The 14328-nt window shown below is 49.8% G+C and overlaps 1 protein-coding gene and 1 long non-coding RNA gene across 2 annotated transcripts in view; both read left to right on the top strand.

Annotated features, from left to right (window-relative positions):
* Window positions 1–6669, top strand: part of LOC135308414 (uncharacterized) — a 104296-nt gene extending 97627 nt beyond the window's left edge. The window contains exons 4-6 of the mRNA XM_064433324.1: window positions 3863–3934; window positions 4023–4094; window positions 4182–6669. Coding sequence (XP_064289394.1) covers window positions 3863–3934; window positions 4023–4094; window positions 4182–4510 — 473 coding nt within the window. The 3' untranslated portion in view covers window positions 4511–6669. The remainder of the gene's footprint in view (window positions 1–3862; window positions 3935–4022; window positions 4095–4181) is intronic.
* LOC135308415 (uncharacterized) lies at window positions 58–3210 on the top strand. Its single transcript, XR_010368851.1, has 5 exons — window positions 58–452; window positions 2128–2199; window positions 2401–2472; window positions 2560–2661; window positions 3103–3210. It is a non-coding gene; the product is annotated as an uncharacterized LOC135308415 (long non-coding RNA).
* Window positions 6670–14328: the final 7659 nt, after the last annotated feature.

Raw genomic sequence — 14328 nt, 5'->3', positions numbered from 1 at the left:
GATGGGGGAGCCCATGCTGAGCATCCCTGGGCTGAGGGCACATTTCCTTCTGTGGCATCATCTGGGCCTGGACCTGAAGAGGCACAAAGGGATATTTTGGGGTCCCTGATGAGGGTCCCAGGTGTCCCGCATGTTTTAAATAATTAGCTTTTTTTGATTAATAAGGAGAATTTATTTCATAATTAAAATACAGTCTTAGAATGTCTAGAAGCAAATATCAGATTGGCCCTGAAGCAGGCTGACAGCGTCAGGTGAGACAGGTGGGGCATTTCTCTCCCCTGTGCATCACTAAGGGACAGCTCTCACAAAGTGTTTTTGTACATTTCCAAGCTCCAAGGGTTGTTGGGGGCAGGCGTTTTTCTGCTTTCTTATGGTTGATCTTATCCTTTTTGCATTTTCATGTAGTTTTTCCTTTCTTGCTGCAGCTCTTGCTGAGAGTTTCCCCAAAACTGGTAAATAATTCACATTGTTAGAAGAAAATCTCCTGGAATATGCATTCTAGGAGGCACACATTTATCTTATAGATGATGCAAATTGAATGCACATTGCAGAGGTTTGGTCAGACAAATAATCTTCTGGAATCAGCATTTCCGGGGACGAATATTCAGGCTAGGATTTTGGTGCATGTTGATTGCCCAGAACCCTCTTTTGGTATGCTAGGATTTTCATTAGGCGAGATTACTGTAGTCTCAGCATGAATTTGTACATACAATCTATCAGAATCCATCCCTTTCTATATTAATTTATTAAATTTGTACTTTTAGGATACACTTTGACAAAGCTTACTTATTTTTGAATTTTATATTTAGTATTTATAAAACTTAACAACTACACTTTTATACTACTAGTCAGGGTCTAAAATTAACAGCTCTTCTCATAAGGTAGATTATTCTAAATCTTTAATTTCTTTTCTTTGGATTGTCAGTTATATTTTTTTATATCAATGCATGTGCTTATTGTAATTTAGATATATTTTGACTCCATAGTCGTTTAAGGCTGGTAATATTTGTAAAATAAGTTTTTCATGTATTCTTATGTTGCCTGCTAAAATACGTCTTTACAACTGTCTCATGTACTTGTTTTCTTAACTCTCGAGCAATTTGCTATATTCTACTCTCAGGATTTATTTCTTCTCTAGCTCTTACAGAAGAAAAGGTTTTAATATATTGCTTACAAATTTTGCCATTTTATTCTTTTTGCTCTATTCCACATTTTCTTTATTGCAGTGTCTTTTACTACTCATAGTGCACATTCTGATTTTGTTAAACTTATAGCGTACTGCACTAACTTGGGAGTGTGCATATGGCTCATTCTTTTTGGGCTTGGATGACTGATACAGTGACAATAATCCTCTGCAGTTTTAACTCTCTAGCTCTCTCAAAGCCCCTTTGGGTTGCAGCCAAAGGGCCAAGATGTGTATCTTCTTGGTAGCAGAGCTTACACCTTGGGATCTAGTCACTGGTGTCATTCGTCTCATTCTCAGTATTTACTTCATAAGATTTAGAAGAGCCTTTTAAATTGTTTTTCGGGATTTATGATAGCATCTCCTCATTTCTAATTGTTATAGTTTTATTTCTTTGACATTTTAGCTCTGAAGTTGTAATTAGTCTGTACACTTCTCTTTCCTTCAGCAATACTTGGCTGTTTTCCTTTAGTTTAATTTGATCCTTATTAAATATCTAATGGCTTTTGTTATACGCTATCTGATTTAATTTTACTTTTAATGTTTCTTGGAACTTAAATCTGGTTTGTATCTTATATACTTAATTTTTTCAGATTTTTCACGCATCATATTACTTGTTCTAATATATTCTTTACAGTGTTTCATTAGCTTTTACTTCTGTTTCTTTTCTCTATTCTGACAAAAGCACAAAAATATTTTATTTTTTGAAATAAATTTGCATATCACAATCTAAATATTCAGTTCACTTAAAACAACCTCATGAATAATACAGTTTAAAATAAAATATTTTACTTCTCATAACAATTGGTTTTACAGCTTACAAGCTTAGGTCTGAACATGCATCAGTCTATTTTACTTCAAGGATAGTCGTGACTTTTTAGTGAGGTTTGGCTGGTGTTTCTGTTGGTGGATTTACAGGTCTTCTGTCCTGTCTTTCTTTGCAGCTGAACCTGCTGGTGAAGGTGGTGCAGCTTCCCAAGCCACGTCCAGGACTGAGGCTGTGGGAGATGCCGAGGGTAGGTCAAGGCCTTTCCCCTGGGAGAGCTGCCAGCTCAGAGCCCAAAGCTGGGCCAGGGAGGCATCGCTGCAGGTGCCAGCACAGAACCATGCACGTGTGTGCCCTCGCCCTGTGCGATCCCCTCACCGCTCCTGCGGCTCAGTGGTGCCCGTGCAGATCAGCAGAGATGGCAGAAGCTTCTGTGGCTGTTGAGTTACAGGTGTGTCTGCAGGGAGGACTTGTCCAGCTCCTTTGCTGATTCCTACACAGAAGCCTGGCAACCATCGCAGGGGTGAGTAGTGTGTCCCTGCTGACCCCACAGGCTGAGCCCTGCTTTTGAGGGATCTGTTCCTGGGAAATGGAATTCTGTTGCTCCAAGGTCCTCTGAGGGGGAAGGACCAAGCTACAGGACACCAGAAACTCCATGATCCATCCAAAAACATGAGGCAAATGCTGAAGGAAATGCAGCAGGCAGGAGAAGGTGGGTGCATTTCCCTCGTGCTTCCCCTGGGACTCAGCATCTGTGGGCTTTGGCTGCACATCTGGACACGCCGTGCCTGGCACAGTGGGAAGGGATCCATGGCAGCCTCGCTGCCCTGCTGCTGCTTTCACGCCCTGCAGGGCTGTTTCCCAGCCTGGCCTGGCTGCAGCTTCTGCCCAGCCCCTGCAGGAAGGCATTTGGCATCAGCTGACAGGCCACCTAATTACAGCACAGGACTGAGATCCCCTGCAATTTTCCAGTCACCGGGTAGAACAGAAAGGGCAGCAGTTTGGAGAAGGGAGGGCCCTGGCCTTCCCAAAATGTTTATAGGGATTTCCTGATTCTTAGCCATGTCTTTGACAAGCATTCCCTCCTGAAGGCGCCACCTCCCCAGTGGGGAACAGCCCCACCTGATCCAGCTGTCCCTCTTCCTTTCTCCAGAAGTGGATGCAGAGGCTGGGCATAAGGCGGCGTTTCCCAGAGGAAGCAGTGGTTCCGTGCCAGCCTCTGCTGCAGGAAGAGAGGCGATGCCAGGCCCAGGCCCAGGAGGTAATTGCTGTGCCTCTGGGCCTGAGACCTGCTGAGGCTTGAGCTGCCCTCTCTGCTGCTTGGCAGTGCAGGCACAGCCTGGACTAGAGCGGCACAGCCCAGGGGAATTATCCCGAGCAGGCTCAGGGCACTCGGGTCCTGAGCAGTCCTGCTGGGGTCCCTCCGTGGGAGACACTTCCTGAAATCTGGCAGCGACTGCACGGGGTGCCCACGGTGGGGAAAGGACAGAGGGGGAGAGCAAGGCTGCAGTGTGTCCTGAGAGGGCCTGGCTGTTTGCCCTTGGGATCTAGTAGCTTTCCCAGCAGAAGGAGGACAGGAGGGACAGAGGGCGGGATGGATAGCTGTGGCACTGCCTGCTGCAGTTTTCCCCGGGGTTTTAGAGAGGATTTCCTCTGTGTCTGAGGGAGTGAACCCGGGGGCCCTGCGCTGCTCCAGCCACCCCTCCCAGGGATGTTGCTGAGGGCAGGGAAAGAGTGTGGAGAGTGACCAGGAGCCAGCCCAGAGCTCCCCAGGCCCCTGTGCAGCTTTGGCCATATCTATTCACATCTGGCTCCCACAGCCTTAGCTGACCGCCGTGCAGTGCCCAGTTCCCTGTGGCAGAAGGGGATCCCAGCACACCCTGGAAAGTGTTCTCATCTGTGCTCCGTTCCAGATGAGGTTGCTGGGAAGGCTTCTCCATCAGCTTGGATGAATAAAGTTTTGAAGCCCTTGGAGCCTCCTGCAGGTATGTTCTCAGTGTGCCACCAAGGAAGAATTGTAGACAAGCGGGCAGGCACCAGGTGACAGAAGCTTCTGTGGGTGTTGTGTTACAGATGTGTCTACAGGGAGGACTTCTCCAGCTCCTACCTTGGATGTTGCACTCAAGCCCAGCTCCCATCACAGTGGTGAGTAGTGTGTCCCTGCTGGCCCCACAGGCCGAGCCTTGCTTTTGTGGGATCCATTCCTGGGAAATGGAAATATTTTTCTCTAAGGTACTCCAACAGGGAAAATCCAAGATACAACAGATAAGATATCCCTGGAACCATCCAAACAGATTAGGCAAGAGCTGAAGGAACCCCTGCAGACAAGAGAAGGTGGGTGCATTTCCCTCATGCTTCCCCTGGGACTCAGCACACAGGGGCTATGGCTGCACATCTGGACACACCATGCCCGGCACAGCGGGAAGGAATCCATGGAAGCCTCACTGCCCCGCTGCTGCTTTCACGCCCTGCAGGGCTGTTTCCCAGCCTGGCCTGGCTGCAGCTTCTGCCCAGCCTCTGTAGGAAGGCATTTGGCATCAGGCGTGGGGCTTTGCTTGTGAGCCACTCAGGAGCAGGAGGTGGAGCTTCCTTGTTCCGGAGTGACCCATTATAGGTAATACTGAACAGGTGTGGGGCTTTGCTTTGTGAGCCACTCAGGAGCAGGAGGTGGAGCTTCCTTGTTCCGGAGTTACCCATTATAGGAGACCTCTGGGGAGCGCGGCGACCCAGAGTGCGGCGAACAGGAGCAGGTAAACAGGGTCACAGCAGTTTGCGCAGCAGTTCGCGCAGGCAGGGCAAGCAGGTGGGGCTGCAGGTTCCAGCTAGCTTGGTGAAGTATTGTTTTATTGGTTGATTGATTTTGGGCTTTCTCTTAGGCAATGGTTTTAACCCAGTCAAAATCTGTGGTTGGTACAAGTGTACATGATCAAGTAGAACCCTCCAAAAAGGATGCGTCCGTACAGACCCATTCCTGCCCGGAGTGTTTGAGCTTATCAGTGGCTTCAGGGGATGTTATGGAGAAGGCCTGCCTGAGGTGTGAAGAAGTGAATGACCTCCTTTCGCTAGTGGCTGAGCTTAGGGAAGAAGTCGAAAGGTTAAGGAGTATCAGGGATAGTGAAAAGGAAATAGACTGGTGGAGTTCAGCCCTTACATCTTTAAGGGAGGTCCACCAGGAGTCAGAGGGCTCATATGTCTTTCACTCTCAGGCAATAGAGGGGCAGCTGGTAGATGAAGGGGAGTGGAAATGGGTCCCTGCTCGGGGTGGTAATAACAAAAGTCCCTCCTGCCCCCCATCCGCTAGCCAGGTGCCACTTCAGAATAGGTATGAGGCACTGGATCTAGACAGCCAGAGAGATGATTTAGAGGAAAATCACCTACCCAGTGAGCCTCCCAATTATGACTTGCCTAAAAAAAGGATTACCACCTCTAATGTCAAGAAAAAAAGAAGGGTAATCGTGGTGGGTGATCCCCTTCTGAGGGGGACGGAGGGCCCCGTATGTTGACCTGACCCATCCCACAGGGAGGTCTGCTGCCTCCCTGGGGCCCAGGTACAAAACATCACTGAGAAACTTCCTAGGCTGATTCAGTCCTTTGATTATTACCCACTGCTGATACTCCAAGCTGGCAGTGATGAGATTGAAAAGAGGAGTGTCAAGGTGATTAAAAGGGAGTTTAGGGCACTGGGTCAAGTGGTTGATAGGACAGGTGCACAGGTAGTGTTCTGCTCAGTCCCTTTGGTGGCAGAGAAAAATAATGAAAGGAATAGGAAAACGTATATCAGTAAGAAATGGCTCAAGGGTTGGTGTTATCGGCAAAATTTTGGATTCTTTGATCATGGAGCAACCTTTATGGCACCTGCTCTACTGGAATCAGATGGGGTACATCTCTCTGTTAAGGGTAGGAGGTTTTTAGCTCATGAACTGGCAGACTTTATTGAGAGGGCTTTAAACTAGGTTTGAAGGGGGAAGGGGATGCAACTGGGCTGTTTGGAAGCAGGCCCAAGGGTGGTAAGACTGTGTTAGGGGAGAAAGCAGCCCAGCTGAGATGCATGCATACCAATGCACGCAGCATGGGTAACAAACAAGAAGAGCTGGAGGCCATGGTGCATCAGCAGGACTATGATGTAGTTGCCATCACAGAAACGTGGTGGGATGACTCACATAGTTGGAGCACTGCACTGGATGGCTACAAGCTCTTCAGAAAAGACAGAAAAGGGAGAAGAGGTGGAGGGGTGGCCCTTTATATTAGGGAGGTTTTGGATGTCACAGGTATTGAGACTAAGGATGATGCAGTTGAGTCCCTATGGGTAAAAATTAAGGGGAAGGCCAACAAGGCTGACATCCTACTGGGAGTCTGCTATCGTCCACCCAACCAGGATGAAGAGGTGGACAACTTATTCTATAAACAACTGAACAAAGTCTCAGGATCATCAGCCCTTGTTCTTGTGGGTGACTTCAACCTACCAGACATCTGCTGGGAACTCAATACAGCAAAAAACCAGCAATCTAGAAGGTTTTTAGAATGTGTGGAGGATAACTTTTTGTCACAACTGGTGGGCAAACCCACCAGGGGAGGGGCTATGTTAGACCTATTGTTTACAAATAGAGATGGACTGGTAGGTGATGTGGAGGTTGTAGGCCGCTTGGGGCATAGTGATCATGAAACTATAGAATTCTCAATAATTGGTGAAATAAGGAGGAATATCAATAAGATCTCTACATTGGACTTCCGGAGGGCAGATTTTGGCCTATTTAAAAGACTTATCCAGAGAATTCCTTGGGAAAGAGCCTTTAAAAACAAAGGAGTCCAGGAGAGATGGGTGTGCTTCAAAGCAGAGATCTTGAGGGCACAAGAACAGACTGTCCCTGTGCCGAAAGATGAGTAGACGAGACAAACGTCCAGTCTGGATGAGTAATGAGGTTTTGAAGGAACTTAGAAATAAGAAAAAGATGTATCATCTTTTTAAGGAGGGAGTGATTTCTGAGGAATTATTTAAGGGTGCTGCCAGGGCATGTAGAAAAAAAATTAGGGAGGCCAAAGCTCAGTTTGAACTCAACTTGGCAACTTCTGTTAAAAATAATAAAAAAAGTTTTTACAAATATATTAATGGTAAAAGGAAGGGTATAACCAACCTCGGTTCCTTATTGGATGGAGCAGGCAAACTAGTTACTAAAGATGCGGAAAAGGCGGAAGTGCTTAAAGTTTTCTTCACCTCAGTCTTTAGTGGTAAGACAGCTTATCCTCATGACAACTGTCCTCAAGGGTTGGTAGGTGGTGCCAGGGATCAGAATGGTCCTCTTATTATCCAAGAGGAGGCAGTCAGAGAACTGCTGGGACACTTGGATATTTATAAATCAATGGGACCAGATGGGATTCACCCTAGGGTGATGAGGGAGCTGGCAGATGAGGTTGCCAAGCCGCTCTCCATCATTTACCAGGAGTCGTGGCTCACTGGTGAGGTTCCAGATGATTGGAAACTGGCCAATGTGACACCTGTTTACAAAAAAGGTGGGAAGGAGGATCCTGGTAATTACAGGCCAGTTAGCCTGACCTCAGTACCAGGTAAGATAATGGAACGGTTCATACTAAGTGCTATCACACAGCACTTACAGGATGGCCAGGGTATCAGACCAAGTCAGCATGGGTTTATGAAGGGTAGGTCATGTCTGACCAACCTGGTCTCCTTCTATGACCAGGTAACTCGTCTGATGGATGCAGGAAAGGCTGTGGATGTTGTCTATTTAGACTTCAGCAAGGCCTTTGATACTGTCTCCCACAGCACACTCCTGGAAAAGCTGGCAGCCCGTGGCTTGGATAGGAGCACTCTTCGCTGGGTTAGGAACTGGCTGGATGGCTGGGCCCAGAGAGTGATGGTGAACGGTGCTGCATCCAGCTGGCGGCCAGTCACCAGTGGTGTCCCTCAGGGGTCTGTACTGGGACCAGTTCTATTTAATATTTTTATAGATGACATGGATGAGGGCATCGAGTCCTTCATTAGTAAATTTGCAGACGACACTAAGCTGGGAGCTTGTGTTGATCTATTGGAAGGAAGGAAGGCTCTGCAGAGAGCCTTAGTCGGTTGGATGGATGGGCAGAGTCCAACAGTATGAAGTTTAATAAGTCTAAGTGCCGAGTTCTGCATTTTGGCCACACAAATCCCCTACAGCGTTACAGGCTGGGGACGGTGTGGCTGGATAGTGTTCAGGCAGAAAGGGACCTGGGGGTGCTGGTTGACAGCCGATTGGATATGAGCCAGCAATGTGCCTTGGTGGCCAAGAAGGCCAACGGCATCCTGGCCTGCATTAGGACTTGTGTGAGCAGCAGGAGCAGGGAGGTCATTCTCCCCCTGTACTCGGCACTGGTGAGGCCACATCTTGAGTACTGTGTCCAGTTCTGGGCCCCTCAATTTAGGAAGGATATTGAGATACTTGAGCGTGTCCAGAGGAGAGCAACGAGGCTGGTGAGGGGCTTGGAAAACAAGCCCTACGAGGAACGTTTGAGGGAGCTGGGGTTGTTTAGCCTGGAGAAGAGGAGGCTTAGATGTGACCTTATTGCTCTCTACAACTTCCTGAAGGGAGGTTGTAGACAGGTGGGGGTCGGTCTCTTCCACCGGGCAGCAACTGACAGAACAAGGGGACACAGTCTCAAGCTACGTCAGGGAAAGTATAGGTTAGATATTAGGAAAAAAATTTTCACTGAAAGAATAATAAAGCACTGGAATTGTCTTCCCAGGGAGGTGGTGGAATCACCATCTCTGGATGTGTTTAAAAAAAGACTGGACATGGCACTTGGTGCTATAGTCTAGTTGAGATGTTAGGGCATAGGTTGGACTTGATGATCTTAGAGGTCTCTTCCAACCTCATGATTCTGTGATTCTGTAACTGACAGGCAGCCCAAACTGTAGCACACCCTGAGATCCTCCACTATATCCAGCCCTGCAGATTAGGAAAAGGGTGGCTGTTTGGAGGTGGAAGTGCTCTCATCATGCCACTGTAATCTGGCTATTTTCCTGCTCCATAAATTTCACAAATATTACCTCTGATGCCACCGCCCAAGTGGGAAACAGCCCCATCTGATGCAGCTGTCTCCCTTCCTTTGTCAAGAGAGGGACATAGTGCTTCAGTGGAAGGTGGCATTTCCTGAAGGAAGCACTCTATCTTCGGTGCCAGCCCCAGCTGCAGGAAGGAAGGCGATGCCAGACATGGGCACAGGCACAGCAGGTAATTGCTGTGCCGGGCTCAGCCCTGGCCGGGGCTGTGTGGCAGCAGCTCTTCCCCCAGGGCCTGCCCTTGCCCGGCCCGGCAGCAGCCAAAGCTGGAGGCGCCTGGGCTTCCAGGCCTCTGGAGCTGGTTCAGAGCCCCGGGGAAACGGGACTGGTGCAGCAACGTCCCTGGCGCTGCAGCTGCTGCGGAGCTGGCCCTGAGTGCCCAGAGGCCCAAGGCACAGGAGCAGCCCCAAGCGGGAGCCCTGCCGCCAGCCCAGGGCCAGAGCCAGCCCTGGCTCCCGACTGGGCAGGGGCTGCGCTGGGTCCTGACAGGGCCTGAGCCTGTCCCCTGGGGCTGGGGGAGCTGTCACGGGACAGGGAGGGCCAGGGGTGGCAGTGGCTGCTCAGGGATGGCTTTGGCCCGTGTCCCTGGCAGCAGCCACTGCCCAAGCAGCTGCGCTGCCCCCGGGCTCTCCTCCCGGCCTGCTGGGCTTTGTTGGCTGGCACAGCCTGTGCCAGGGCCGGCAAGGTGCCTGCAGGCCCCAGCTCTGGGGGAAACAGAGAACGTCCTGCCCGTATCCACCGTGCTGCCAGCTCAGCAGTGCAGGACAGCACGGGCTCACGCTCCCCATTGCTCCCACAGATGCAGCCGGCACCACAAGACCTGTTCCCAATGCCCAGGATGGCCTCAGAAGGGGTTTCTGTCAGGGAACAGGCTGTTGGCGAGGGTTACTGGCAGGCGTGCTTTCTTTGGAGCTTGTCTTCATATTGTGCTGCATTGGAATCTGGTATTCTTGGAACAGAAAACAGTGAGTGTTTTGTGCTCTCCCCCTCCAACAGCTTCTTTTGAAAGTCTAACGTGGACAGGGAACATGCCCTTTGAGGCTGCAGTGGAGTTGTGGCCAGTCCATGATTGTCCAAATAACTCTGCTGAGGGTTCTGCTGCTGCCCAGTGCTTCCATTGGCCTCTTAATTGCTGGGCCTTGTCCTGGGGGCCCCGCTGGGGCTGCAGCCAGAGCTGGCTCCCACTGAGGCTGCCTGGCCAAGAGCAGCCCCAGGGGCACAGGGCAGAGGCAGAGGGAGGTGGGGAGGAGAAAGAGCAGGGCCGAGATTGCCCTTGAAAGGCAGAGGCGCTCTGGGGCCCGCTCCTGGCCAGGGACCCTGCCCAGAGCCGTGCCCTGCTGGCCGGGGCCTTGAGGGGCAGCTGTCCAGCTGGGCCCAGCTGTGCCAGCAGCTCCAGCCGTGCTGGGGAGCCTTGCCAGTTATGGGCCCTGCTGTGCAGGAGGCTCCCTGTGTGCCACTGGCAGCTGTGGCCTCAGCCACCTCCTCTCTTCACAGGTGCTCGTGTGTATCTTCAGAAGACAAACCTACAAACAGAGGCAATGACAACCTGATAGTTTACCCCAGCTCTTCACTTCTGCCCCTATCTGCCTTGCCATGGCTGCATCCCCACCATGCGGCCGTCCCAAAACCCACCCCTCCTCAACGAGACCCTCTCCCACTGAGCCCCCTGGTCCTGTTCCCCGGCCAGGACTGAAGGTGGGCACCCCTTGTCTGGCAGGGCAGGGCTTGTCCCACATTTTATGTTTAAATAAAGAAATAGAGTTTTCACAGTTATGTCCATGTGGTAGCAGCAGCAAAGCCCACCTGGCATCAGCACTGGCTGAGCTCCGTGCCCAGGAGCAGCCGTGGATGGCCACGGTGTGGGCAGGCAGGAGCCAGGCAGGGGCTGCTGTGCCCAGCGGCGGGGCCCTGAGGGGATGGGGGAGCCCATGCTGAGCGTCCCTGCGCTGAGGACACGTTTCCTTCTTTGGCATCAGCTGGGCCTGGACCTCATGAGCCACACTGGGATATTTTGGGGTCCCTGCAGAGGCGTGCAGGGATCCCTCATGAGGCACAAAGGAGTATTGATGGCCTCTCCTAAGGTGTGCAGGGATCCCTCATGCGTTGGGCAGCAGGGTTAAATTTGAAGTGGTTTTTTACTCTTCTCAGCACAGCACAGGGACACTTGGCCGAGGTTTTGCCAAGCTGGGAGAAAGCCTCTTGCAAAGGCTTGGGCCCAGCCTGTGGGCACAGCGGGCGGGCGCAGCCCATCCCCTGGGCCAGTCCGGGCTGCTCAGGCCGGGCCGGGCCGGGCCAGGCTCGGGCCCCGGCAGGGAAGGGCCGCGGCCCTGGGCTCTGCTGAGGCTGCTGAGCTCCGGCCTGCCCTGTGCTGCAGCCCAACACATTGACAGCCATGGCCGTGCCCTGGGCCACCGCAGGCACCCGGGGCTACAGCTGAGGCCGCGCCTTCTCCCACTGAAGGGAGGCTGGCTCTGTTCCCTCGCAGGGCACAGCTTAGCTCCCAGCACCTTTGTGAACCTGCCTGCCGGGCAAGTGCTGGGGGGCAGAGAGTTCCAACCCTTCTCACTGGGAAGTGTGTCTGGTGGTGTGGGTGTTTTAAAATTTTTTTCCCTCTGAATTTGTGTCCTGGCAGAGGGTTAAGTTTGCTTGCTCTAAGTAGGGCGCTTTTCTTCTTGGCAGTCAGTGGGGCTTCAATGCAGCCACGGTTGAAGGAGGATCTCTGGCCACTTGGGCTGTGGTTGTGGGACACCTTGGCTTCATCCTTCCTTTGGCTGTGATTTGCACTGGTGCTTGTGCAGGCATTTTATGGCAAGGGGCTTCAGTTTGTTCCTCTTGGTACCAAAAACCGAGAATAAACCTCTTTAACACCACTGTAGTATTAAGAGGCAGGCCTTACTTTCTTGACTTGCTGGATTGCACAGGCCATTGGCATCACAGGGCCATCTTGGTGGGGTCTTCAGATACCCTGGTGGTCATTGAAGAAGGAAGCTGATTTTTCTGGGAAAAAGATTGTTTCCCGTGTGTAGAAAAGAATAACCTGTCACATCCCCATCCCTTTCTATACAAAGTTATACAGGCAAGTGCATTCATATATCTCTATTTTCCTTGTCTATCTATCTATCTATCTATCTATCTATCTATCTATCTATCTATCATCTATCTTATTAATCTATTGTGGTGTTGCATTTCATTCAAATGGTATGCTCTATCTCGAAAATGTACCCCTCAAAAATGTATGATTTATTCCAAGCTGTGTTCCTCCCCTGAAGTCTCATGAATCTGTAATCCCATTGGCCCAAATCTTATTTCGTGCCCACTTTGAATTTCCCTCTTAAGCTGTGTGAGGAGGACCAGATTCTCTCATGGCCCGTCTCTCCCCTAGGCTCCCCCTAGGCTCACCCTCCCTTTCCCTTTCCCCCTTCTCCCTCAGAAACCATGTTACTCTCGGAGCTGGGACCCCCAATAAACCCTCATCTAATCAGCACCCTCAGAAGCTGTGTGGAGTCTCCTTGCGTGCCTGCTGCTGCCAGCGAACTAACAGCCCAGGGAGCCCTCCGGGGACTCCCTGGGGAGCCTCACCCAAACAAACTGCTACAATCTATGAAATATTTCTATGTATGATATTTTGTTTATTTGGAAATTATGACACATCTCTTGAGAGCTGGAAAAGAAAACCATCTATCTTTGATATAGCAAAGCTTGGGTGTAGGAGCAAACCTGAATTGTGATTTCCTTCTTGCTAGACATATGCTGGATTGTTTAGATTGACTTTGAACCAAAATCCTGCAAAGCTGGAAAATGACTGGTGGCCATCACTCTGATTTCCTTAAAAGCCCTTTTTTCATTCTAATTTTTTCATCTATGGTGGCTGGTAAATACCTGTCTTCCTTAAGCTATGTGCTGGCAATACTGGAGGTAGAAAATAACATAATGCTGCATAGTTTAGATACTTGATAGTTTTCTTGTGAAATTTTATGGCAGTATCTCCTGCCCCAAAACTAAAGCAGCAGGTCAGCTACTGAGCACAACTTACTGCGTAGCTGCAGCTCATGTTTCTACAGTGGAAGTGGCTTTTTGTTCTTCTGCATGGGTATGAAACACTACCAATTGAAAGGCTGCCTACAGAGCAAAGAGCCTTGTTAACTGTTGCCTGGACTTTGGGATGCTGGTAGCTGTTTGATCAATACCCAGCAAACTGCCGAAATTAATTTTTGTGACTACTCTCTTGTGATTTTGGCCTGGCTTCTTTAGGAGGTTCAATTTTCATTAGAAATGGCACAGTGGAGCCAGTGCTGCCTCAGGACAGGTGGAGCTGGGACAAATGGCACATTGATTTTGATCTCAACAAAAAGCCACCTGAGCTCCTCATGACAGCAACCCCACGGACTGGAAATGGATCCATTAAAACTAACTCTTCACAGAGCTTTTAACTCGAAGCTCTGACACATGGAGCTTGCTCAGTTCTGCCATGGAGGAAGGGAGTTTGAAGACAAAGAGGTTCAGCAAGGAGATCCATGTACAACAAAAGTGCTTCTATTTTAGCAAATGAAGTATCTTAGATGTGAAACTTCATCCGTACTCCAGTCTTATCCCTCCATTTACCCAAATTCTCTGTCTTAATTCCTTTGTCAGTAGGAAAATATGACAGGGAAGTGTAGATCCTCCTTTCTTTCTTCAGCTGGGCAGCTTGTAACCTTGTCTTCTCCCACAAACAGGAGCAGACAAATGGGAATTTTGTCATGCAACCATACTTGGGAAAGTTTGCCCTGTGTTTGTTTTTGTCCCAAAGTAACTGAGATTCATTGGAGTATTTACAAGCCCTAAAGGATGGATTTATTTTGCTTGCTAGAATTTTGATTTTTTTAGACCTTTTCTGCTGCAGAAGAGCCTGGCACTTGCAGAACTCTTACCCCATGCACTTCTCCAGTGCTTTTTGCAGAGAAGCTTTGGGAAGCACTCAGGAAAAGTGCCATGTTCATGTGTGGTTTATGGAGCCCACAGGACAGGGAAATGTCTTTGCAGTGGGCACTGCCTTTTATTCCAAGGTGTAGAAGGATTCTTGGCTGAACAGGGCCATGATATTCCCCTGCGGAATTGGACAGCCCTGGTCTGCAGATTACAGTTACTCTGAAAACCATGTAACGTTGATGGAGAAGGAAGACTTGCTCACCATATGATGCTCGACGAGTCTCGTCTTTATTCCCGAATCACCGATTATTATACACCTTTTAATTAGCTCATGCATAGTGCAAAATCCCAGCTCACCATTGGCTAACTAGCTATCAGCTAACTACGTGCTGTTTTTAGTATAACTATTCCACTTTCCCAGGC

Source organism: Passer domesticus, chromosome 10 (assembly GCF_036417665.1).
Source record: "Passer domesticus isolate bPasDom1 chromosome 10, bPasDom1.hap1, whole genome shotgun sequence".
NCBI lineage: Eukaryota > Metazoa > Chordata > Aves > Passeriformes > Passeridae > Passer > Passer domesticus.
The sequence above is the reverse complement of the archived record's forward strand: the minus strand, read 5'-3'. Positions and strand labels throughout refer to the sequence as shown.